Source organism: Doryrhamphus excisus, linkage group LG3 (assembly GCF_037039965.1).
Source record: "Doryrhamphus excisus strain RoL-2023G ecotype Guam linkage group LG3, RoL_Dexc_Guam_v1.1, whole genome shotgun sequence".
Lineage (NCBI taxonomy): Eukaryota > Metazoa > Chordata > Actinopteri > Syngnathiformes > Syngnathidae > Doryrhamphus > Doryrhamphus excisus.
Window position 1 is genome coordinate 10482458 of NC_136359.1, and position 23232 is coordinate 10505689.

A 23232-nucleotide genomic window follows, 5' to 3' on the forward strand; every position below is an offset into this window, starting at 1 on the left:
TGTATTTACTATTCTTGATCACAACTTTTTTTAAAAAAAAAAAAAGCATTCTTTGTGGGAGAGGGCGGGGGGATCAGCCGGCGTAAAGATACGCAGTATGACGCTCTAAAAGAGGAGACACGCTAACTACGGAAGCGCCATGGACGAAGTTAATGACAACTCACATACCGTACTGTTGCGTTTGCTAAGTACATTCCAGGCTTTACAACATGTATATGTGCAACAATGTATAATAATGACAATCGGCGAATATTTTACTTTATAGAATGGACTGTGGTTTCCTCCCACAATCCTAAAAAAAATCATGCTCGGTCAATTTCGAAATGGTCCATAGTGAGTGTGAATGATTTTTGTCTACATGAGTGACCACACCAGGGTGAACCACGCCTCTCACCCAAAGACAGCTGGGATAGGCTCCAGTATACCCGCGACCTCAGTGAGGATGAGCGGTTTAGAAAATGAATAAATGGATGGATGGACTACTGATCAGCTGCATCCAGCCATCTAATTTCTATGCCGCTTACCCTCACTAGGAATCGTGGAGCCTATCCCAGCTGATATTTTTGGGCGAGAGGTGGGGTACATGCTGGGCTGGTGAAATTACCAATTAAAAGTAAAATGACCGATTGGTGAAATTACCAATCAATGTACTGTTCAATCTTGTGTTGCCCATATATGTATATGAACATATGTATAGCATAAGTACTAAAACAAAATCACAACTGTAATCTTCAACTGTTTATTATGTAGTAAAAGGGCACAGGAGGAGCTTACAGTCATGCACAGATTAAAATGAATAGAAACATACTGTTATGAACAGATACAAAATATAATTTCAGGAAATAGAATCAAAAATCTGTCACACAGCACAGCAAGAATCCAATTATATTCTTCAGTGATTTATTTGTTTTTAAACATACTGTAAAGTATGACTTTTCCAATACTGTATTTATTCCAACTGGTCCCATTTGTTGGCTGTTCTGCAAGTGATTGGTCAGGCTGGTCGTTCCCACAATATGCCAACTTGTCTTCTTTGAAATTAAGTAAACACTTGAGTTGGTGAAATTATTTCATTAAGACTCAGATGGTTTTTAACAGTGGCAGCTGTACATCATGAGGGGAGTAAAGGAATGTACCGTAAACAAATAAATACTTCATTTTCAAACAGAACACATAATAAAAACAATTTTTTTTCTAGAAATCAAAAAAACAGGAGCAGAGAAGTTTTAAATCACAAAGTATTTCCATCATTTGATAAAACAAAAAGAGTTAGTAGAGGTTTTGGTAAACAGATTGCATCACGTTAAACACTTGGCTGACATCTGATAAGCGGATCTCCGCACCGCTATTTGAAGGACGGCAGATTTGGCACTTTTATGCTGATGTCGCCAATGTTGATGTTTCTGGGCATTTCCGGGAGGTTCATGTTCTTTACAGCTGATACGGCACGAGCAGGCGCTCCTGCAATACCAGCCTACACACACACACACACAGACACACAGACACACAATATGAGTATAAGACACACATCATAAAGCAATCATTATCAGGACACAGCAAACAGTGGACACACATATCCACTACACGATACTGGACAATCAACTGCTGACACAATGCAAAAGCACTGACAGCTACGATGACACACACGTGTATGCATTGTGTACATTCAGATGCTGTCAGATGCAACATGCAGTATGTGGGCACAACCGGAGACAATTATGAATCCACTGTGAGGACATACTGTGCTAAGTCATTCACTATATTTGGATGTACTGGGGCATTCATCGAGTGGGAAGAGGCAGCATCGCTGAGAGTGACCCGAGTGGGCTTAAAAAAAAAACATAATGAAATTAAAAAGGCAAGAAGAGAATTGTGTAAATCAGAATAAATGGGTTTGGATACGATGATGATGATGGGAGGTGTGTTTTAAATGGAAGAAAAACAATATCGTACAAGACTACATTGGAGGTCATACTGCACCTCTTGCTAAAAATAGGTGTTTATTTGTCTGGGCTAACTGCATTTTGTGAATGGGGGAACAAAAATACTGTTAACAGGTCAATGTGGGGGGTAAACTACTGATGGTATGGGAAGGGTTTGTAAAGCTAGGACTCAACTAGATTGGGAGATCTGCTCTCTGGACAGAGGAAGCAATTCACTCTAACACAATGAGTCTCAAGTGGAAGTTAAATGTCTCAATGCAACATCAAATTCATTGCTTAGAATGCTTTTATTAATAGTGCCGGGGTGACATTTGAGAATCACTGTTGTTAGAGATCCCCACTCTCCCAACATGTGAATCTTTGAAGCAGACAGACCCAAAAATGACCAGTGGTCTAGTGCTGGTGGGTCAGGACCCGATATATAACAGTCATCCCTCATTTATCACTGTTAATTGGTTCCAGACACAACCGTGAAAAGTGAATTTACTCGAAGTAGGATTCCATGTTAAGAAATAGAATATTTTCTTCGTTACAGTATAGAAAAACCTGTATGAACATCATAAGTCATTTTTTAAACATTATTGGTGCCCTGTAATCATGAAATAACACTCCTAGACTTCACACTTGTATTACCTGATATAGAAAACATAATCATAAATATAATAAGTATCCCAAACGTTATGTGACATGCATGGTAGGAAAAAAATCACCTTCAGGCTTTCAGCCTTTCAGACATAGACATACAATCAGACAGTACTCGCTTTGTTTACATCACATTGCGTGCTGAAGTGACACAAGAGACCTCCAATTTATCCTAAACTTAAGAATGGGTTTGAAACAATGAGGAAGGACGGCAAAATAAGCAGGCAAAAATGTACCACTTCCACACTGAATAGAAGCCATCATTTATTTTATTTTATTTTTTAACCTCAATAGAATGAAGGGGAGGCACTCAAACTGTGATATAGCGAGGTACATCTGTACAATAAACCCATGTCTGTGAATGCACCTTGCGTCCTTGTCTGCGTTATTCGCCTGCTATGCTGCCACGTGGTCTGTGCCATCTTTATGGGCAACTTTGGGTAGGGGTATGGATTTAAAATGCTGTTTGTGCATCACACAGCTGCAAATATCTGCTGGACAACAGCAAGCTAAAAAGAGGGGACTGTGTCTAACCGCTGCAGCTCAAGCTGTGTTGCAAACAATCATTGCAAACATTTAAATATGACATATTTGAGAAGTTGAAAAACATTCCGCCATTTGGGTCCTCCAGCCAAACCAGTCGAGAACTACTGGTCTAGTGAACAAAGCTATACATTCATGGCACAGTTTGGAATGCTCAACTCACTGGTAGCTCAGCGTTAAATAGAGGGAGGACCACGGAATGCTGACCACATGGCAAACAGCCTCAATATTTGGGCCATGAAGTATTTGGACACTGTTAGATTTTACCATTTTGTCTTTCTACACACCACCTCAATAGAAATAAAAACATCAACAAGTAATTGAAAAGGGGACTTTCTTCTGATTTAATATGTTTGACACAAATAAAATGGCATTACAATAATTGTAAATATAACCCTCACTTGTAGCACTTAGATAAAAAAAAATGTTTGACGCCACCGGCACACTCAAAGTGTGAACCAGGGACCATTTGCGGCCAGCCAATCACAGGGCACATATAGACAAACAACCATTCACACTCACATTCATACCTATGGATAATTTGCAGTCGCCAATTAACCTAGCATGTTTTTGGAATGTGGTAGACATCCCACGCACGGGGAGGACATGCAAACTCCACACACAGACGGCCGAGTAACTGAGAATCGAACCTAGGTCTTCCCTTTCTCCTGACTGTGGCCTACATGCTAACCCCCGTGCAGCCTTGCAACAATTGTAAAAAATTTAAAAATATTGTATAACCTACTTTTTCAACCACTATTGGTATTGTTGGGTTTTGAAAAATATCACTTGGAGCGAGTTGCATGGAGTTCCTTAAAGTAAAGAGAAAAAATATACTTACGTTTACGCTGTTAGGTATGTTAAAAATGCTACTTTAAAACTTGCCTGTGTACTTAATAAAGGTTTTATGAAAGACTTGCAACATTATTAGCGTCGGTCATGAATTGGGTCTGCCATGAAAGATTCCCAGTGCATGTTAGTGAAGTCATTTGACTTTTTTCATGGAGGGAGGGGAGGTCTGTATGGAGAGAATCGGGAGGGATAGGGAAGGACGGGGGGTAGTAAACTTCAGTTAGGGTTGTACAGTACTTGGTTGTAGATTTTAGCAGTACCTGCGTCTACCTGTCCTGCCTGGTAGACTGAAAGATAAACGTCTGTAAAGAGAGAGAGAAGAATGGAAAGAACTAGACAGGGTCAGGGAAAAAGAGGAATGAGGAATGTTAAAGCAGGTTAAAGTAATTAACAGTTTATCTCCACAGGAAAAAAGTGATAGGACCTATCATAGACCACAAGTCTGATACGGCGGAGATCCATCCAACACATATTTACTTATTGAGAACTTGCGTGAAGCTATCAGTCTTTGTCAGGCTAAATGGATGGAGAGCAGCTCATTCCTTATTCTCCTGACACCTGCCTATAAATGGAGCGTGTCATTTTAAATTAGCGTGCAAGCGAGAGGCACGGTGTGGTCGAGGGTAGGTCCATGAGGGGAAGAAAGAGAGAGAAAGAGAGAGAGAGAGACAAGAGCAGCTCTGACGAGACTCTGCTTAGAGAACAGCAACCGTGAAAAAAGAAGAACCTGTTGGATTAAAATGAAAAAAAAATACAAATTTGATTATTATTGCTACACCTTGGAGCACACAGCAGATGTTAGCCAATTAGAGAAGGGGAGGGGGGCTACTTTAATGCTTCCTGTCATCATTTCTCATTGTAAGAACGTTTCCTACAAGTATAAATTTATTGCCAATGTCATTGCTCTGCTTCATTGGAGAGGCTTGGGGAAAAAATGAGTTCATAAAATTGCCTCTGGCTGTCTGTCTGAGCTCATTTCTCCATTATGTAACATCGCATGGAAGGCAAAGCAGCAGATACTTTACTTACAAAACACATTTAAAGGCTTCCCTATTATGCAAAATTGACTTTTAATGGTATTACAACAGTGATATGAGCACCAAACATGAGAAAACAATTTTCTGGCCTATCACCAACATTTTAAAAGCCGACATTATAACTGCCAGCATACACCTTTAATGTTTTTTGTTGAAAAAAATATCATATTGCTTATATAAGACCCTATGAAATATTTTTTTCCACCAAATTCCGTTTGTCAATATTAAAATTTGTTAAATTCCATGTTTTACCTTTTGTACTTATTTTGCCAGCAGAGACTGTGTACTTTTGTGGCATGTATAGGTGACCATAGGGGTGTTATATCATGTGTACAGAGCTGTAATAATGGTTTTAAAAAAATTTAGATTTAGAATTTAGAAAGTCAAATACGTTTTCTGTGCTCTGAATACGAAAATAATCATTTATTAATATCGAATCCTACTTTGCGGGAATTCACTTATCGCAGTCAAACAAGGGACGACTGCACTTTTAAAAAGAAAAACATATATGTCCAAACACAAAGCTTATTTATTTTTACACAATTTTGTGACATGCAAGTTGAACAGAATAGTATTTTAAATACTTCAATACTGTAAATAATGATAACTTAAGTAATACAATCACCAATATGAAATGAAATTGTTATAATTCTAAAAAAAAAATTCTAAAAAAAAAAAAAGTCCTACTTGTGTAGCTGAATGCAATGTTCAGAATTAGGCTGTTTGTGAATGCACCCCACTCGCCGTGACTATCTCAGGTTGATGATGAGGAAGGTCTGGTGTTATCGTGGAGAGCACTCCGGCAAAATGCGTGTGCAGTGATTTTGGCATAGTAAGGTCGTCAAGTAAGTTTAAAAAGAGCGTTAGACTCTGTGCTCCACTGTTGGGGACTTACAAGACATGACTTGCAAACTATCAGCATGGAGCACTTGTCGCAGGTGGCCAGGTCTGCATGAATTTAGCACCAAAATGAGGTGATGTTATGGATGCGAGTTTCAGAGACAAGTGTGGACAAACACAGCTCATGAGTATTAAAGCTACAGACACACAAAATTGCATGTTCCCAATTGGGACTGACTAAAACGGCAATGTTAGATTTTGGTCCACACACTTCCAATACACTACTGTGGAATCTTTGAGTGTTTTTTAAGTGGTTGAAAAATATTTTCAGTGCATTAATGTTTAACCATCAATCCATTCAGCTGCTATATCACCTGTCCTGTCTGTGGAACGGAACCCACACAAAGAGACCCCACCTACCAGGTGTGATCAAATCCACAACTTTATTGCTGTGAGGTGACAGCACCCTACTTAATTTTTGTGCTCCTTCAAAATAAAACAGCATGATTTACACAATCGATGATCATCTGGAAAGATGGAACATTACATTCTCCATATAAATGGCAGCGTGTTGATCTGTGTTCAAAGCAGTGCGGCAGCAAAAGAAAAGGTTGGCCGAGATAGAGAGCAAGAGAGAGAGAGAGAGAGGAGCGCAAACACTCAGAATCATGTCAAAGGCATCACAAGGTCACTGGAGAGTCGCATGCAGGGTGCAGCATACACACATGCCTGCATACTCTGGACCATACCATTTTTAAGAGTAAGATGGGCAGGACAGCACTTACCTCTGACTTCTCCATCTTGTTCTGGGCGTCCACCTGTGTGATGATTTCGTTCATGTTGGTCTCCAGCACCATCCCACCCATCACCATCTCTGCCAGAATGTTGTGAACCTGTATGGGAGGCTTAACATTAGTCTATTGCCTCAAATAGTCTGCTGTAACAAATCCCATGCATCGAGTAGTGTGGGTTCAAACAGACGGCAAGGTGTATTTCCCAATGTAGTTTCCTTTTATTGTCAACAACCGATAAAACAAGCTGTGGAACTATCACCTGAATCATATAACCCCAGGTAAACGTCTTATTATTAAGGAAGGTCCAAACCTATATGGCCCTGCGTGAAAAACTTAATAACTGGTCATTCCACAGCATCTCAATAAGATTCAGGTCAAGACTTTGACAAGGCCACGCCCAAAGCCTTCAGAAGTGGACTTGCTGGTGTGTTTTTGAATCATTGTCCTGCTGCACAACCCAAGTTGGTTTCAGCTTGAGGTCACAAACTGATGGCCGGGTATTCTCCTTCAGGATTTTTTGGTAGACAGCAGAGTGCAGAGTGATTAAATTTTTCACAGTAAGTGTTCCAGGTCCTGGAGCGGCAAAACAGACCCAGACCATCACACTGCCGCCACCATATTTTACTGTTGGTATGATGTTCTTTTTCTAACATGCAGCATTACTTCTCCACCAGATGTAATGGGCACACACCATCCAACTTTTGTCTCGTCATATTTTCCCAAAGGGCTTGGGGATCATCAAGATGTTTTCAGGCAAAATTGAGACAAGCCTTTTTTTGTTCAGAAGGGTTTTTTTGTCTTGGAACTCTGCCATGTAGGCCGTTTTTGCCCAGAGTCTTTCTTATGGTGGAGTTATAAACACTGACCTTAACTGAGGCAAGTGAGGCCTGTAGTTCTTTATATGTTGTCGTGGGGTCTTTTGTGACCTCTTAGATGAGTCGTCATCGCGCTCTTGGGGTCATTTTGGTTGACCGGCCATTCTTGAAAAGGTTCACCGCTGTTCCATGTTTTCGCCATTTATGGATAATTGCTCTCACTGTAGAGCGTTGGAGTCCCAAACCTTAAAAAATGGCTTTATAACCTTTTCCAGACTGATAGATCTCAATTACGTATATTCTTTCTCATCTGTCCCTGAATTTCTTTAGAAATCTGCAGGTCGTATTAAACTTCTTGATTGAGAATATGTGTGGCAGTAATCAGGAATGGCCGTGGCTAGAGAAAATTAACTTAGATGTGAAAAACCACGGTTATGTTTTAACGTTTCACTTTTTCATACAGGGTTATGTAGGTTTGGATTTTTTTTCTTCCTTAAAAAAAAGTTTTGTGTTCGGTTGTGTTTTTGTCCTCTGTAAGAAAATACCTTTATTTAATAAGCATCAGTCTCACCTCCCATTTAAATTAAAAGTTCTTCATCCACTAAACTCCACTAAATAGTTAAGACTGAATGATGAACAATGGTTACTGCCAAGTTCCGCACTCCATTTAACCTCAATTGTAACGCAATTCCATGCATGTTGATATCATGAATGAATGCAACACAAATACAAACAAATGAATGACATTTCCATACCTTATCTACATGGAAAATGAGATCAAGTTCGCAAACATTCTCAAAGCATTTGTCCAGCGTTTCCACAAATACCTGAAAAGTAGTGGAAAAGTGTTTCATCACAACAGGAAAAACAACAAAAAAAATAGCAATATTATACCTATTTCTTACCTGGATTAAGTCTAAAATTCCTAGTTCGCTCTCAGAGGAGTCGACGCAAAACACAAAGTACAACGTGGCGTAGTGTCTGTAGATTAGCTTGTAGTCGGACCCTCCGATCAACCTGACACACAGTACGCATGGCGGTATCAGTGACTATAATTTGACACACACGCAGGTACAAAATACAGCAAAATACAATAAGCATTTGACTTACATTCCACCTTCAAGAAAATTGCAGACGTTCTCATCTCTTTTGGACACCAAGTGGAAGGTTTCCCTGATGATCTGTTGCTCTGTGTCTTCACTCTGATGGAGGAATAAAGAAGTCAATTTGACATTTTTGTTCTCTTTTAAGGAGAGGAGTTTTAAAGAGGATCCATTATGCTTTTTCAAATTTTCTGACCTATAAATGTATTTAGAATGTTGTATTCTCGTGTTAAACGATGCCAAGTTTCATATAATGAGGTTTGGCCATTTGGAAGTGAGCCCTGAAAGAAGTTTGGAATGGCTCTGAATGCTCTGTTTCAGAGAGCGTTCTAACACTGGCAATTTGTGATGTCACAGATTGTCGGGCTTCCTTATATGGGCGTGCACTGTGGGCCAGATACGCTTTCAGCCCTGCCCCAAGCTCTGCTTCTCTGTTTACGGTGTCAGTAATGGCTCCTAGGAAGTGTTTCAGCGGGTGTAAGGTAAAGTTACATTTGTTTTCAATTCCTAACAAGGAAAACATCAGGCACAAGTGGTTGGAGTTCCTGATTCCCTACCAGCAGAAAAATATATTTTCATCTGTCAATGGCATTTCACACTGAACTGTTTTGTGAACATAGGCCAGTGCACAGCTGGACTAGCCGACAAACACTAGCCCAACACCTTTCCAACCTTACTTGGTCGTGTCTAAGGGCCAGAAGAGCAAGCATTCAGCATCCTAATTGTGTTTATTTTGTCTAAGTCATGGAGAGTCTGCATACAGGGAGCCATTTCCCACCACAATCAGTAGGTCTACCAGAGACCTAACGCTAAAACGCTAGAAAGAGTAACCTCGGACTGTCCAGTCTCTACTTCCGTATGGCTGTATGTTAAAAGCGGACATTTTAAATAGATGAATCGCTGTTTATTATCAGCTCCTATACTGTTTATCAACTCCAATAAAGTTGACTTGGGCAGCTATTGGCACAACACCGGAAGTCCTTCTGAGCACTTGGGAGTGTACATTAATAATAAATTAAAACAGACCATTTTCGTGAGAAGCAAAAAAAATCCAAATAAATACAGCTGGAATAGGAATAGATTCTGGAAGATCTAGGAGGTTTGCTGCACTTGTTATCGTCTGTAGCTGCTCTATTGTAGTCCACAACTCAATGCAAAGGGCGGAAAATGAGCATAATATGTCCCCTTTAAGACAAATAGCATGTGATTTCATTTGTAATCACAAAACAAAGCAGGCAAGTCACTGTTTGCTTTGTCATTTTGAACCAAACACTGCTGCCCCAAGGCTACAGAGGCTAGGATTTCATCCAACACTCTGTTATCTTCACTTGAGGATGTCTGTATCTGTTCAGCGCCTTTTAATCTTCAAAATCTTATATCACAAGTCACACAGTAAATAAAACCATCACTGGGTGCTAATATTCTCAGTGTGCATGAGAGGTCAGATCTGTATGCACAGTACGTAAATGCAAACTGTTGTAACTATGATGCATCTCTATATATGACATTTATACAATTATATCGACGTCTGGTTGACTACTGAAAGAACACAAGTAGGCAGTTCCATTCACATTGTAACACGGACATAATAATAATAATAATAGCAACATGTCTTGCTCCATCTATACGCAAGCAACGGCTACGCTCAAACAGATGCCTCGTTTCAAATAAACTCCTGATACTCTCCGCAGCTGAATAAACAAAAAGGTCTGGCAGGTGTAGATTTATTATGAATACACCAATTTTCAACAGATCTTCCATGCATAATGTAACCAGGAAAAGCTAAATTGTTGATTCAGATACCGTTCACATTCTCATAATCTTGCAAGAACTTTATTCTTTTTGAATGTTAAGCACCCAGTCAAATAAGGGCACATTTATTCTTGCCGTTTTGAATAGTCTTCCAATCTTTCAATGCAATAAATGCATCTTTGGAGAGCCCTACTTTGGAATATGTGATACAAGATGATGGCTGGATGGATACACAAAAGAAAACACTGTTGTCCGGCACAGGTCACCTTGCAACTTGGAGATATAAACCCAGATATGTCTGTTATTTCACTGACAAAAACTGAAACAAACACTTGCCCATTCCTGTCTAGTCATACTCACCTAAAGCCACAAAAAGGGGGAACGGGATGTTTGCATGAGTCCCTCACAAGGGCGTCATCCATGTCATGTGACACAAACACAGTGAAGTCAATTGTGCGTTCTGCAACAAGATAGCCTAGTTTCGGCTTGCACATGTTCAATAATTCACACGTTTCCAAGGAGGGACATCAGGAACAAACCAATGACAACTATGTTGAACCTAACTCTTTTTTTCCTTCACTCGGGTGCCATCAAATGAAAACAGCCAAACATTCTATCGATGAGTGTATGTAGGGCATGTGTAAAATCCACATATATAATTGAAATCTTACTCACATAATGCTCGTAGAATTTAGACAGCCTCGGCTTGCCATGGTTGTTGAATATTAAAATAGCTTTTATCATGGTGAACTGTGTAGAGGGGGGGAGCGGGAAGGAGGGGAAGCAGAAAGGGATCAGCCGGTATGAGACTACCGTGAACCCAAAACCCAACCGGGGATTCACGGCCAAATCCCGTCTCGATTTAAGGTTAATGCGGGATAGCTTGGAGTGGATGACACGCCGCTAACGCTCCATCGTCTCTTACGGAAATGATCGTCCACGTCAAGGAACCGCTCTTGCCCCCCCCCCCCCCCCTACTTGCCCAATACGGCGGCCGAGATGGGGTAAACGTCCGCCATCCGCCACTCTGTAGAGATTTCCCGTTTTCGAACTGTCTCCACGCATTATTTCGGTGACGAACCATGTACAACGAACACAGTTTAAAAACAGTGTTATTTAACGTTATATTACCGACAATAGCATTTGGCAATAAAGGTCAAACGTTTCAAAACGAGCCACGACTGCCGTCTGACTACGCATGCGTGGTAAGTGTTGCGTCTGAGCATGCGCGAGAGAAGTCAATACAAATACAATCAAAACATTCATGGCGGCACACACCAACGATAGTTAGCTTTTGTGCATAAGGCGCTTAAAAGCATAATGTAACCTCGATACAAGGCTTCGGTGGATCACTATAGTAAAAAAACGTAACAGTTGTTTTCGTTTATGTGAGTTCATTTTTAATATTGCCAACAACACCTCGACTCACGTTTGGCACTGCACGTGCGTGTACTGTGTTTGTTGGTGAAGGGCAGGCGGTGGGGAAACCAGTCATGCGCCTGAAAAACACACATTATATATACATTCCTACTGCAATGTATACAAAATGTGCCTGTAAAATACCACTACTTCCTTCATTAAGGCCTCCGAGCGTGAACTGAGTGCAGCCAACCACAAGGTGGAGTAAAAGTACAGTAGATGGTTGATGATGTGGCACCTCAGAGGTTGATGCAGTGAGCACAAATTCTTCATAGTCAGGTTTTGCAGTTGTGCTCATGTTTGACAACACATAAAAGCTACACCTCGACAAAACTGCATAGGCGATGTGTTTCAGAGAATACGCTGCATCACTTAAAAACCAAATAACAAACCAGTATATGGAGAAACAGACAAATGCAATATGTACTGTATGAATCCCCCCTGCCGTTATAAAAAATTATTTGTGTGTGACAGCTGTGGTCTGTGTCATACACAGCTCCTGAGAACATCATGTTAAGATGTAGAGTACAGGAAAATAAGGGGGGTTGGAAGACATTCTCTTTTTAGCATGCCATGATTGTCCACTTGGGTACTTGCAGGCCTGGTTTTCCTGTAAGAGCTGCAACTTACTTTAAGGTCCCCTGCTAGTGTGCACCTGTCAAAAAGAAACTGAAACTGGTTTTGCTTTTACTTTCTGAGTATGCACAGTGGAAAGGATGAATCAATCTCCCCACAAAAACATATACACAGTGAAACTAAAACTAAATGACAAGGAAGTCAATTGGTGAAGTCAATTCATTCAATTCACTATAATAAAATAAAAATTTCAATTTCATTCATTCATTCATTTCCTACCGCTTTTTCCTCACGAGGGTCTCGGGGGTGCTGGAGCCTATCCCAGCTGTCTTCGGGCAGAGGCGGGGTACAATAAAATTGAAATTAAAAACCACATGCACACATCAAACCACAAACGAACGGAGTTAAACCCGCAGCCAGTCTTATCTGTGTCACAATGCATTTCCTTCCCATGCTTTGCATTTGCTGCACGATAATAAAAGTTATATAATTTCAAGATATAAGTAAGGATAACTGCAATAAATACTAGCTAATAAACAATGCAAATAAACAGATTGATATTATACATTATATTTGTATTAGCTGGATATTTTCCACAAATTTCATGAAATAAAAAATACTATAAATAATAAAAAAAAAATATATAAAAATAATAATTTAAAATAGCCGTTCATATGTGATGAAATTATAGATGATATACTAAGCCTGATCTGGGTATTTTCTTTCCACCAATAAACAGATGAGTCATTTAATACATGTGATAAATGAGATTGAATCATTGAAAAACAATGCAAAATAAAACAAATATCCTGTAATCCATCAATTTTGAAAAATAAAGTCAAAATATCCAGACATGATGTAATTCTAAATTATTTTACAATTGTCTGAGTACAAATGTTGTCTCTTACATATAGAAAAAACTGTTATCTGAGTGTGTCCCTATTAAATAAAAAATACATTTAAATATAAAAAAATACAATTATAATCAATTTTATTAGGAAACATTGTCAGTTAAATTAAATATAATCATAATAATAAATTAAAAATATATAATAAATAATACCATGCATTCAATTATTTAAAAGTATTGAAAAATACCCTCTGACACCCAAGCACTTATTGTTTTGTCTGGGTATCTTTTTAAATAACAAATACCTATAATAATGTAGTTTTAATAAACAAGTGCGCAGGCCTCACAGCTAGGAGACCCGAGTTCTTCGAGCTGGGATAGGCTCCAGCAACTCCTTGTGAGGATAAGGTAGAAAATGAATGAATAAATAATAAACAATGAGAGTAGTTTTTCTACAGATGTTGTCAGTTACATATAATAATTAACAAAAATGTAAAAAAAAATCCATTCATACATGATACAATATTTACAAGGGTACTTGTTGCTGTAAATGCTGCCATCATCTGAAGACGTTCACGGGCGGTCAGTCGGGGGAGGGGGGGGTATAGTCTCACAGTACTTTTAAAACATAATCCAATGATTATTGTGTATCAGGAATAATCATTTAGAACCCGATTCAACGTGATCGGAACTATTAAAGATGGAGATGTTATGAATCGTTCAATTCCGAGTATACAGTTGTTGCAGTGAAGAGGGGGTTAGGTGAAGTTGGGAGGGGGGCCACAAACACGCAGCAGAGCTTTTGTGAGAAGAATGGATGAATGAGAGACCCGGGGAGAAAGGGGAGACAGGGGAGCTTGTGTTTGTGACAACGTGGTAGAAAAGGATCGGTCCACTTTTTGTATCAAATTAATTCAGACTTTTCAATCAAACGCCGATAACTAAAAGTACATTACGTAAACACTATCCGAGGGGTAGTTATATTGAAAGTGAAAGCAATCGATTTCGAGCCCCCTCCCCATCTCATTGAAACGAATGATGGGTGCGTCCCTCCCCTCCTCCACATAATGGTACGGTCTTGTGCTATAAAAGCGCACTGCATTGAAGTTGCGAGAGGTGCACTTATTCCTTTATTAATAGCATCTTGATAAGAGTTCGACACCGCTGCTGTTTCTGCAACACCCACCCACCCACAGACAAGGAACGATGGATAGAGGCAAGCCACAAACTCTCAAGGAACTCATCCAAATCCTGCATGAAATATTCGAGAGTAACCACATCAATGTGGAGGAGGTGAAGGAGGTCATGGAATCATACAAGAGCAACCGCCAGGAATGGGAGAAATTTGCCAAGTTTGACAAACTCAGGTAACACGCTTGTTTATGATGTTATTAATACGTTAGGAGTAGGTCATGCCCATTTCTAAAGGAAATGATGCACTTTGCACGCTGGCTCTGATGTTGCTGTGAAAGCTGATGGTTGGCATGGAAACAAACTTTCGTATACTTTCACATGGTATGGAAATAGCCTTTTAAAATAGACATTTTAATAATTTATTTGATATTATTAATTACAGCTTATTAAAATGTTTTTACACAAGCAAAATTAAATTAAAGTCGTATTTTCCCCAGCGTATTAAAAAAAAGAATAAAATACTGTATTAAAAATATCAAAAAGTTTGGTTCCATGCCAACCATTAGCTTTCATCACAGCTCATTTGAATATGATGTGTAAAAACATCCTTATTTGCACAATGGCTTTTTAAGTATACGTTTCTGGTCAGCATATGTTTATTATTTTCCACAATGACCTATATTCCAACCCACACGTGTTGTGTAGCAAATGTCTGTATTTTGATGGTCAGCGGAGGGGAGAGGGGGGAGGCTGGTCTGGTGTGGGTGGAAGAGATTGGGGGAGTGGGGGGGTGGGGCTAGTTAACCAATCAACACCGAGGAAAGAACACACACCCGCTCGTATGTGCAGAGGTTGTTCCACCGGTGGCGTGAATCTCACCAGGGAGTCGCAGCAGCTGCTTCCAAAATATTTGAAGACTGACGGAATGCAGGGCAAGAAGGGGGGGGGGGCAACAAATCAGCAGTATTTGCACACCTAGCTCGTGCCTGCCCAACCTCCCCCTCCATGTCAGGAAAAATATTTTATGGATGCAGTTTAGCAGTGGCATTGGAAATGCACACATCAACTAGAATATGTTTTGAATTGATGCACTGTATATACTGTACATATATGCTGTGGTTCATACTGGTTTTGTCGTTGTTTCGCAGATACACAAGGAACTTGGTTGATGAAGGCAACGGGAAGTTCAACCTAATCATCTTGTGCTGGGGAGAAGGCCACGGCAGGTAAGAAATATTATGTAGCCCCTTATAGGCTAACCATACACTCACTCTTGTTTATAACAATTCATTTCATTCATTCATTTTCTACCGCTTTTTCCTCACAAGGGTTTTGGACACAATACTTAATTCACATAATAGCAACGTCTATTATTAATAACTAATAACGTCTATTTATTTTTGGATGACAAGATTAGCAGGGACATCATAGTGATTCATGAAATTAATGCATCATTAACAATAAAGGTGCACTGCTTGCAGCAACCAGCAGAGGCGCTACTGATTCATTCATTCATTCATTCATTCATTCATTTTCTACCGCTTATCCTCACAAGGGTCGCGGAGGGTGCTGGAGCATATCCCAGTTGTCTTCGAGCAAGAGGCGGGGTACACCCTGGACTGGTTGCCAGCCAATCACAGGGCACATATAGACAAACAACCATTCACACTCATATTCATACCTATGGACAATTTGGAGTCGCCACCTAGCATGTTTTTGGAATGTGGGAAAACACGAGGAGAACATGCCAACTCCACACAGAGATGGCAGGAGGTGGAATTGAACTCGGGTCTCCTAGCTGTGTGGTCAGCGCGCTAACCATTCAACCGCCATGTAGCCATGCTACTGATTCAGTCTAAACCCAAATAGCATCAGCTTTTTCTTCTTTATTTAAATAAAAAAAGTTAATAATCATGGATTAGATTGTATAAAATGCTTTTCAAGGACCAATGAACCAGTGAACCCATCATTCCTTCACTTCCCAGTAACAAACTGGTGGTGGTGAACTACGTCTGTAGTCACAGCTACACCGGGGTGGTCTGACTCCAACCAAATGTTCATACATCAGTGTGGGCAGCACTGGAGGCAACTTGGGTGAAGTGTCTTGCCCATGGACACAACAACAGCGACTGGGTGGTGGTAACGAGAATCAAACCGCCAACCTTCTGGTTTCTGGGCGACCTCCACTGTCGCCCCTTTTTCTTGGAATATACAAATAAATTTGTATTTATGTATCTCAAATTATTTTTAAGTAATAATGAGCCATGTTTCTGTCAGACCGACCTAGAGCAGCTGTGACTACAGATGCAGTTTAGTGTGTGAATTAATAAATGTTTCACTTTTAATTGAAACTAGAACGGGCCGTCACTCATTTCTATCTGCACCAAAGTGTAAACCTTCATCCACATTCTCTCTTGCATATACTTAATTGAATGACTCAGATTCTTACATTTTTCCATGAGAAATGAAGAAAATGACTTATAAAACTTCAGGTTTCTCCTGCATTTGCAGCAAAATGTAAGTCAAACAAGCACTATCGTCGGTGAAGACAATTATTAACACAGTGCTTGTGCAAATATTTGCCATCTCCTTCAGGCAGATGAGCACAATCCACCTTAATGGAGGTAGTCTTATGAAATGATGATTACATTTGCACTAACAACACAAACAATTACGGCCTACCGACTCACTTTGCATGCCTGTGTGCTGTGACCGCTTTGCAGTAGTATACACGACCACTCCAACTCCCACTGCTTCATGAAGATGCTTCAAGGCGAGCTCAAGGAGACTCTCTTCGACTGGCCCAAAGAAGAGGCAAGCCAGATGACCGAGACGTCACACAAGATCCTGGAGGAAAACAAAGTCGCTTACATAAATGGTAAGAAGAAATGGGTTTTGGCGAGGTGTTTGCATTCTTCTACAGGGTGTTGACAAAAACCAACCACCACTGGAAAAATGATTGTACACCACTTTTGGCAGTTATGTCATCTGTGACTTGCCTCCTCATTGGATGCATGTATTAGCAGTGAGTTCCATGCCACAGACCTCATTTCTCATTCTATTTTCACTGTGTGTGTTTTAGATTCCATTGGACTGCACCGTGTGGAGAATGTCAGCCACACTGAGGGCTCAGTCAGTTTGCACCTGTACAGCCCCCCCTTCCAGACGTGTCAGGTCTTTGACCAGCGCACCAGCCACAAAAGCACAGCCCAAATGACCTTCTGGAGCAAATACGGCGAGAGGACTCCATTTGTAAGCCACTTTATATCATTGTGCACATACTAATCCTGTGATAGGTCAATGTACTCATTCACATGCTACATCTCCCAGCCATAACGAATGAAGATATATTTTCATAAATAACAATAATGCTATGATAGCACACAAATGAAACAGTAAAAAAAATACACCAGGATGTACCTTGCAAGATTCCCTATGTATTTGGGAAATAAAACTGCGTAAATATCTAATAAAATACGATCTAAATAGCATAAGTAGAGAAAAACAATGTGAATATCAACCTAAGGGATGTATGATATTGGCTATTTTGCCAAAAACCGATATACCAATATTGTCTCTCAATTCCCGATACCAATTTATGTAAAATGACATGTCGCCTGTGGTGGAATGAACACCTATGTTTTGTATACAGTATTTTTTAAATATGGGATTTCCTTATCAGGGAAAAAAAAATCTGATACCAATATCAGCCAGTATTGCATTTTTATGCTGATATCAAGCCCATACTTTTTGGACATCCCAAAACATAATAAATGCATATCAATGATAGATTGCATGTCCCTACAAATAATGAAAATATATTTCAAAAAAATTATATTACATAATAACATAATTACATAATAATATAATAATATTAATAATAGTATAGTAATAATAATAATAATTTAATAATAATAATAATAATAATAATAATAATAATAATAATAATAATAATAATAATAATAATAATAATCTTATAAACAACTCATTATTTCACATCACCGGGTTGATGACCAAAGAAAAATTATAACACAAATAATAAAATCATATCGCAAAAATAGTGCTTTGATACGTTGTTATAATAATCATCTAAAAATGTCCGAAACATACTTTGCATGAATCACTTATGCAATAGAACTGCATAATTAGTTAATAAATAAAAATACACATCATAAAAAATACAATTGCATTGTTAAAAACCAAAAATGAACAATAACAGAAAAATAATCGTTTTTGCAATAAGTAATAGGATGCTTGCATACTACCAACACTCACCTGCTTTTTTTCAACTGCTTTCTCAAGGTCCGTTTTTATGGGTTGCTTTGCTTTTGTACACAACACAGCTTAAACACCATTAAAACTGCACCCCACACATTAAAACCATTTATATTTTATGCTCCTTGAAGGCCAGAAATGTAGTTAATGTCGTTTTATTTGACCAGAAAACATGCTAAGTCAACCTCTAATGTGAGACACATGGCAACAACAGCTCTATCTTAAATCCACAAGTTGTTAAAGTATATATATATGACCATAACATTGTAGAGTTAGTGCTTTAGATTGCGACACCAAATAGACAAGATAAGATAGCGGCAGAACAAGGCGGTACACAACTAGCCACAACACGACCCTTGCTTTTTCAAAGTTAAATGAATTATTATGCAAATAGCATTTAAAATCGTTATTTTCATCAATGAGTCCAACTGTTTTTTCTTTTTATTTTTGCAGACTGTAGGAGCATCAAAGGAGAACAACTAAGATTTTTTCCAAAGGAGACTCTGGATCGTGAGGTTTTGCTTTTAAAAAGGGTTTTTTTTTCTCTTCTTTTTAATATTTTTTGTTGTTGTTTTTTGGGAGAGGGAACTGCTGGTGATGACACAACTCGTTGAAAAATCCGTGGCCGCAGGCTGGTTCAAAAGGACAGCTGGCTGATTAGGATGGCTTTATAGCTGCTTGGCAAATAGCGATGAGCAGCACAGCATGAATGGCATGCTTGTTGAAGGCTAGGGCTGCAGCATTTTACTGAGAAGACTTGTCTTTTCCAGAGTTCCTTCTTAAATATGTTCCATAAATTGATAGATGGCTATCAAATTTTCTCTCGCACTTTTTTTTGTCTTACTGTTTATTGATGCCACTCAAAAATGTCTTAGTATCTGTTTTATTTGTAGCTCAATTCATATTCTGTAGGAGTCTTATCCAATTAGAGTGGCTGTCGCACTGAAAAACAAATGCTTGATTTCTGTGATGCAAAAAAAGATGTGATTATGTGACCACAATAAACAATAAACGTGATTATGCTTCCACAGAACCTAATGTTGTGGTTTATCATATTTGGATTTGGTGTTGAAAATAATAATATATGGTCTTGAAATTGCTCACTATGTTCTGTGATAACAACATAAAATAAATCAGTGCATTTGAATCCTGTGTAACTAGACTAGGGGTGTCCAAAGTGGACCGTGGTTGCTTTTTTTAATTGGCCCGCGGCACATTCTATTAATATAACTCAACAAGAAAACTAAAAAAACAAAAACTTCAGCAAAAATTAGCAGTAATTTTACAAGAATAAAGTCAAAATATTAAGAGAAAAAGTTGTAATCCAACAAGAAACAGTATTTTATTCATTTATAGTGGATGGAGCTGGTCTGTTTAAAGTTAAACACACATCATTTCCCAGTCTTAGGCAAATTAGACAAATTTAGTGTGAAAATACGCTATGTATGACAACAGTAAAAGCTTTCGATGTATGCTTAGCAGCAGCCATGGGCACCCCCATGTAGACAGAATGGTACACTCTTGATCACATGACATTTTTAAAAGGTTTTGGTTGAATCAAACTCCTCTGAATGGAATCATCAAATATTCTAAGACATTCACTTGTTGAAATAACTTAATTCTTCCAAGTTGACATTTCTTAGATTTGTGTATTTTTCTCAAAATATTACAGCTACGTATATGATTCTTATTTACATTGTTTTTCATTACAACATAACTTTGTAACTTCATTCTCATAAAATAATGACTTTTTTCTTATAACGTTTGACTTCATAACAATAGAACTTTATATTTGTGTTAATATGCCTTTTTTTGATAATATTACATTATTCTCATAATTTGACAGCAGAGAAAAGGCAAAGCTCAAACAAAAGGGGATTGTCCTTATTTTGTCCATATTTCATGATGGTGTCCCACAGGGCTCTATCCTGGAACCATTATGTATTATATGTTAACGCCACCGATTCAAACTAACACAAACTAACTACTACTGTAGTACTATTGTTTCCCTCTGAAGGTTCAATTGACTGGGCCACAGGATGCAAACTAGTCTGTTAATACTTAATTGCGAGTCACATAAAACGCACTAACTGTAGAAATGAAAGATAAGCTCTATCTATCTGGAACCTGTCCATGTATGTTTGGAGACTAATATTAAGTAATTGTTATTTTGATTGATAACTGCGTTGAAGGGGTAATTGTGTCATAAACAGTGGCGTCTGCGTCATGAGTCAATGCGGAACAGGCAGCTTTAAATACTACAAAGGAGTATTGGGAGATTAATAAAGTTGAAATATTTGGAAAAAAAGATTTTCTTGTAATTACATATAGTAAATATACATTTAAAGGCAAATCTTTGTGTTTTTATTAGTATAAACATTCTCGCCTTATTGAGTTGCATTATGCCTTTTTACTCTATTTTTCTACTTTGGGAGTGTTCCGCCAAGAAGGGGTGGTGCAGCAAAGCCACGGAGGATTGTGTCCAAACTTATCTTTTTTGGCTCAGTTGGATAGGTGCCGGGTTGCACTGGGGAGGGGTTTTTTCAGCTTTCAGACATGCATTGCACAGCATTATGGAAATGGAGCTCACTCACGCTCGTCTGCTCTAATATGGCTGCTGTTTTTTATCGAATCAATGCATGAAGAAACACTTATATGGGCACCCTAACACACTTGTCATTATTTTGCTTGTAATTTATTATTAGGATTATTATTATTATTGTAATTTTGCTATTTTATGGTGCTGTCCATATGGGCCTGAATACTACTTTTGTAAAAGGTAAAATTCACGTCTCATTGTGAAAATAAAATATCAAACTGAGCTGAATGACAGCGCATTCATTGAACAGTCAAAGGCTGGACAAGGACACAGGTCACTGTTGAGGACCTTTTGGTCAAACTGAATTCAGACGTCAACTCGTTTCACCATCGTTTGCTAAAAGCACACAGTGTGACATGAGGTGAATTTGTGACATAAATCTTTGTACTAGATAACCATGTGACGACTGGTAGAGTCAGTTATGTAATGATCAAAGTGACAGCATTCACTGCACTGGTGAAGCACTTATGTTATGTTATGTACAAGATGTATTTTTTTTCATATCGAATATTACGTTGCAAAAAAAACTTATCACGTAACGATAAGACTTTTGTTTTATTACACGACAACAACCTTTATCTACAGCTGATTGGAAATATTGATGCTGCCAAAATGTAACAACCTGTCAATAAATGTGACTGAGCCATTTTGGTTGGTGGGGATACACACCTGCGGATGTAATATAACTTGCTGATATGATTAGATGTCTGTTGATGATAGTAAATGAGCAACTGCACACGTGTGTCATCCTCTTTAGAAATCCACAGAAAGGTATCATTACAAACACAAAAATATTCAGTGTAGAACACTTTCTGTTTTGCATTCAATAATGGGTGTCCCTCAAGGATAAACCTTAGGTCCATTAGTTATTATATGTTAACAAAGCAGTGCAACTTTTTGGTATTTTTATCTTTTAAGTTTAATTATGTTACAGTGGTTGCACGATGGTTAGCGCGCAGGCCTCACAGGTAGGAGACCTGAGTTCAATTCCACCCTTGGCCATCTCTATGTGGAGTTTGCATGTTCTCCTTGTGGATTAGTGGGTTTTCTCCTGGTACTTTGGTTTCCTCCCACATTCCAAAAACATGCTAGGTTAATTGGCGACTCCAAAATGTCCATAGGTATGAATGACAGTGTGAATGGTTGTTTGTCTATATGTGCCCTGCGATTGGCTGCCAATCAGTCCAGGGTGTACCCCGCCTCTCGCTCGAAGGCTCCAGCACCCCTGCGACCCTTGTGAGGATAAGCAGTAGAAAATGAATGAATGAATATAATACAGTGGAAAAACTTTGTCTTAGAATAGGCAACTATTCCATGATTAAATTTGGAGGAGTCTGATTTGACTCAATCAAATCAGTTGTTACACCAAATTCATTTTATATCCCCACAGCAAAGAAACCCAAGAAATTTGGCTAAGTGGAAGTTTGAGCAAGTTGGTTGTTTTTCAAGCTACGTTGTTACGTTGGTCCACTTTTCTGATTGCCGACGGCAACAGTGTTTCTTCATCTTGCTTTGTGTCACTCATACATTTCTAACTAGTTCTAGATAAAAGTTGTATCAAACTGTTTCTTTAATATGCGTATGTGTGTTTCTTTAGCTTTACAAAAATGAATGGATGATGTAGAGCAGGGGTCTCAAACTCAATTTACTTGAGGGCCACTGGAGCTAGGGTCTGGGTGAGACTGGGCCGTATCAGGTTTTCAAAAAAAAAACGCATTTATTAAAAACCAAAATATTAAAAAAAACTTCGCTTTGGTTCCAATTTTCTACAAGAAAAGCTCTGATAAAACATTCCACTGTTCTCAAATATCTTACTTTTTATTTTTCTACACAAAATAAGATGAAAAATAAATAAACAAATCAAGAATAAAGAAAATCAATCAATCAGTAATAAATAAATAAATAAATATAATAATAATTAAACGGCAAATAATAAAAACTTAAGAAACCACATATAGTTGGTGGGTAGACAAATTATTTTTTTCAGATTAAAATTTACAAAGCATTATTAGAGCCCTGTAGACATGACAAAACACGACTATAGTCACATTTATACTC

General features: G+C 38.6%; 2 protein-coding genes across 5 annotated transcripts; one reads left to right on the top strand and one right to left on the bottom strand.

Moving 5' to 3' along the window:
- Positions 1-700: 700 nt before the first annotated feature.
- Positions 701-11509, bottom strand: ap3s1 (adaptor related protein complex 3 subunit sigma 1). 4 transcript variants are annotated; one of them, XM_078789620.1, is made up of 7 exons: positions 10997-11509; positions 8577-8668; positions 8372-8483; positions 8222-8293; positions 6643-6750; positions 4241-4312; positions 701-1474 (listed from the first exon to the last, which is right to left on the bottom strand). In XM_078789620.1, the coding sequence occupies exons 1-6, from the start codon at positions 11063-11065 to the stop codon at positions 4247-4249; spliced, it is 519 nt and encodes a 172-aa protein (XP_078645746.1). In that variant the 5' UTR covers positions 11066-11509; the 3' UTR covers positions 701-1474; positions 4241-4246. The 4 variants fall into 4 exon arrangements, with proteins under 4 accessions (XP_078645746.1, XP_057927067.1, XP_057927066.1 ...); XM_058071084.2 differs by having other exon boundaries at positions 702-1474; positions 4241-4282; positions 10997-11508; XM_058071083.2 differs by lacking the exon at positions 4241-4312 and having other exon boundaries at positions 703-1474; positions 10997-11505.
- Positions 11510-14263: 2754 nt separating this feature from the next.
- cdo1 (cysteine dioxygenase, type I) lies at positions 14264-19608 on the top strand. The gene is made up of 5 exons (XM_058070430.2): positions 14264-14533; positions 15449-15526; positions 17024-17178; positions 17383-17552; positions 19029-19608. The coding sequence occupies exons 1-5, from the start codon at positions 14373-14375 to the stop codon at positions 19056-19058; spliced, it is 594 nt and encodes a 197-aa protein (XP_057926413.2). The 5' UTR covers positions 14264-14372; the 3' UTR covers positions 19059-19608.
- The last annotated feature ends 3624 nt before the right edge of the window (positions 19609-23232 follow it).

What these genes read in the sequence shown, in the direction of transcription:
- ap3s1 (XM_058071083.2), bottom strand. Translation starts at nt 11,065, where the DNA reads ATGATAAAAGCTATTTTAATATTCAACAACCATGGCAAGCCGAGGCTG. An exon ending in AATTTTCTTGAAGGTGGAAT is followed by an intron (nt 8,484 to 8,576) that starts GTAAGTCAAATG and finishes ACTGTGTGTCAG; the next exon opens with GTTGATCGGAGGGTCCGACT. An exon ending in TCATTTTCCATGTAGATAAG is followed by an intron (nt 6,751 to 8,221) that starts GTATGGAAATGT and finishes CCTCCCATACAG; the next exon opens with GTTCACAACATTCTGGCAGA.
- cdo1 (XM_058070430.2), top strand. Translation starts at nt 14,373, where the DNA reads ATGGATAGAGGCAAGCCACAAACTCTCAAGGAACTCATCCAAATCCTG. An exon ending in GCCAAGTTTGACAAACTCAG is followed by an intron (nt 14,534 to 15,448) that starts GTAACACGCTTG and finishes GTTGTTTCGCAG; the next exon opens with ATACACAAGGAACTTGGTTG. An exon ending in ACGGCGAGAGGACTCCATTT is followed by an intron (nt 17,553 to 19,028) that starts GTAAGCCACTTT and finishes TTATTTTTGCAG; the next exon opens with ACTGTAGGAGCATCAAAGGA.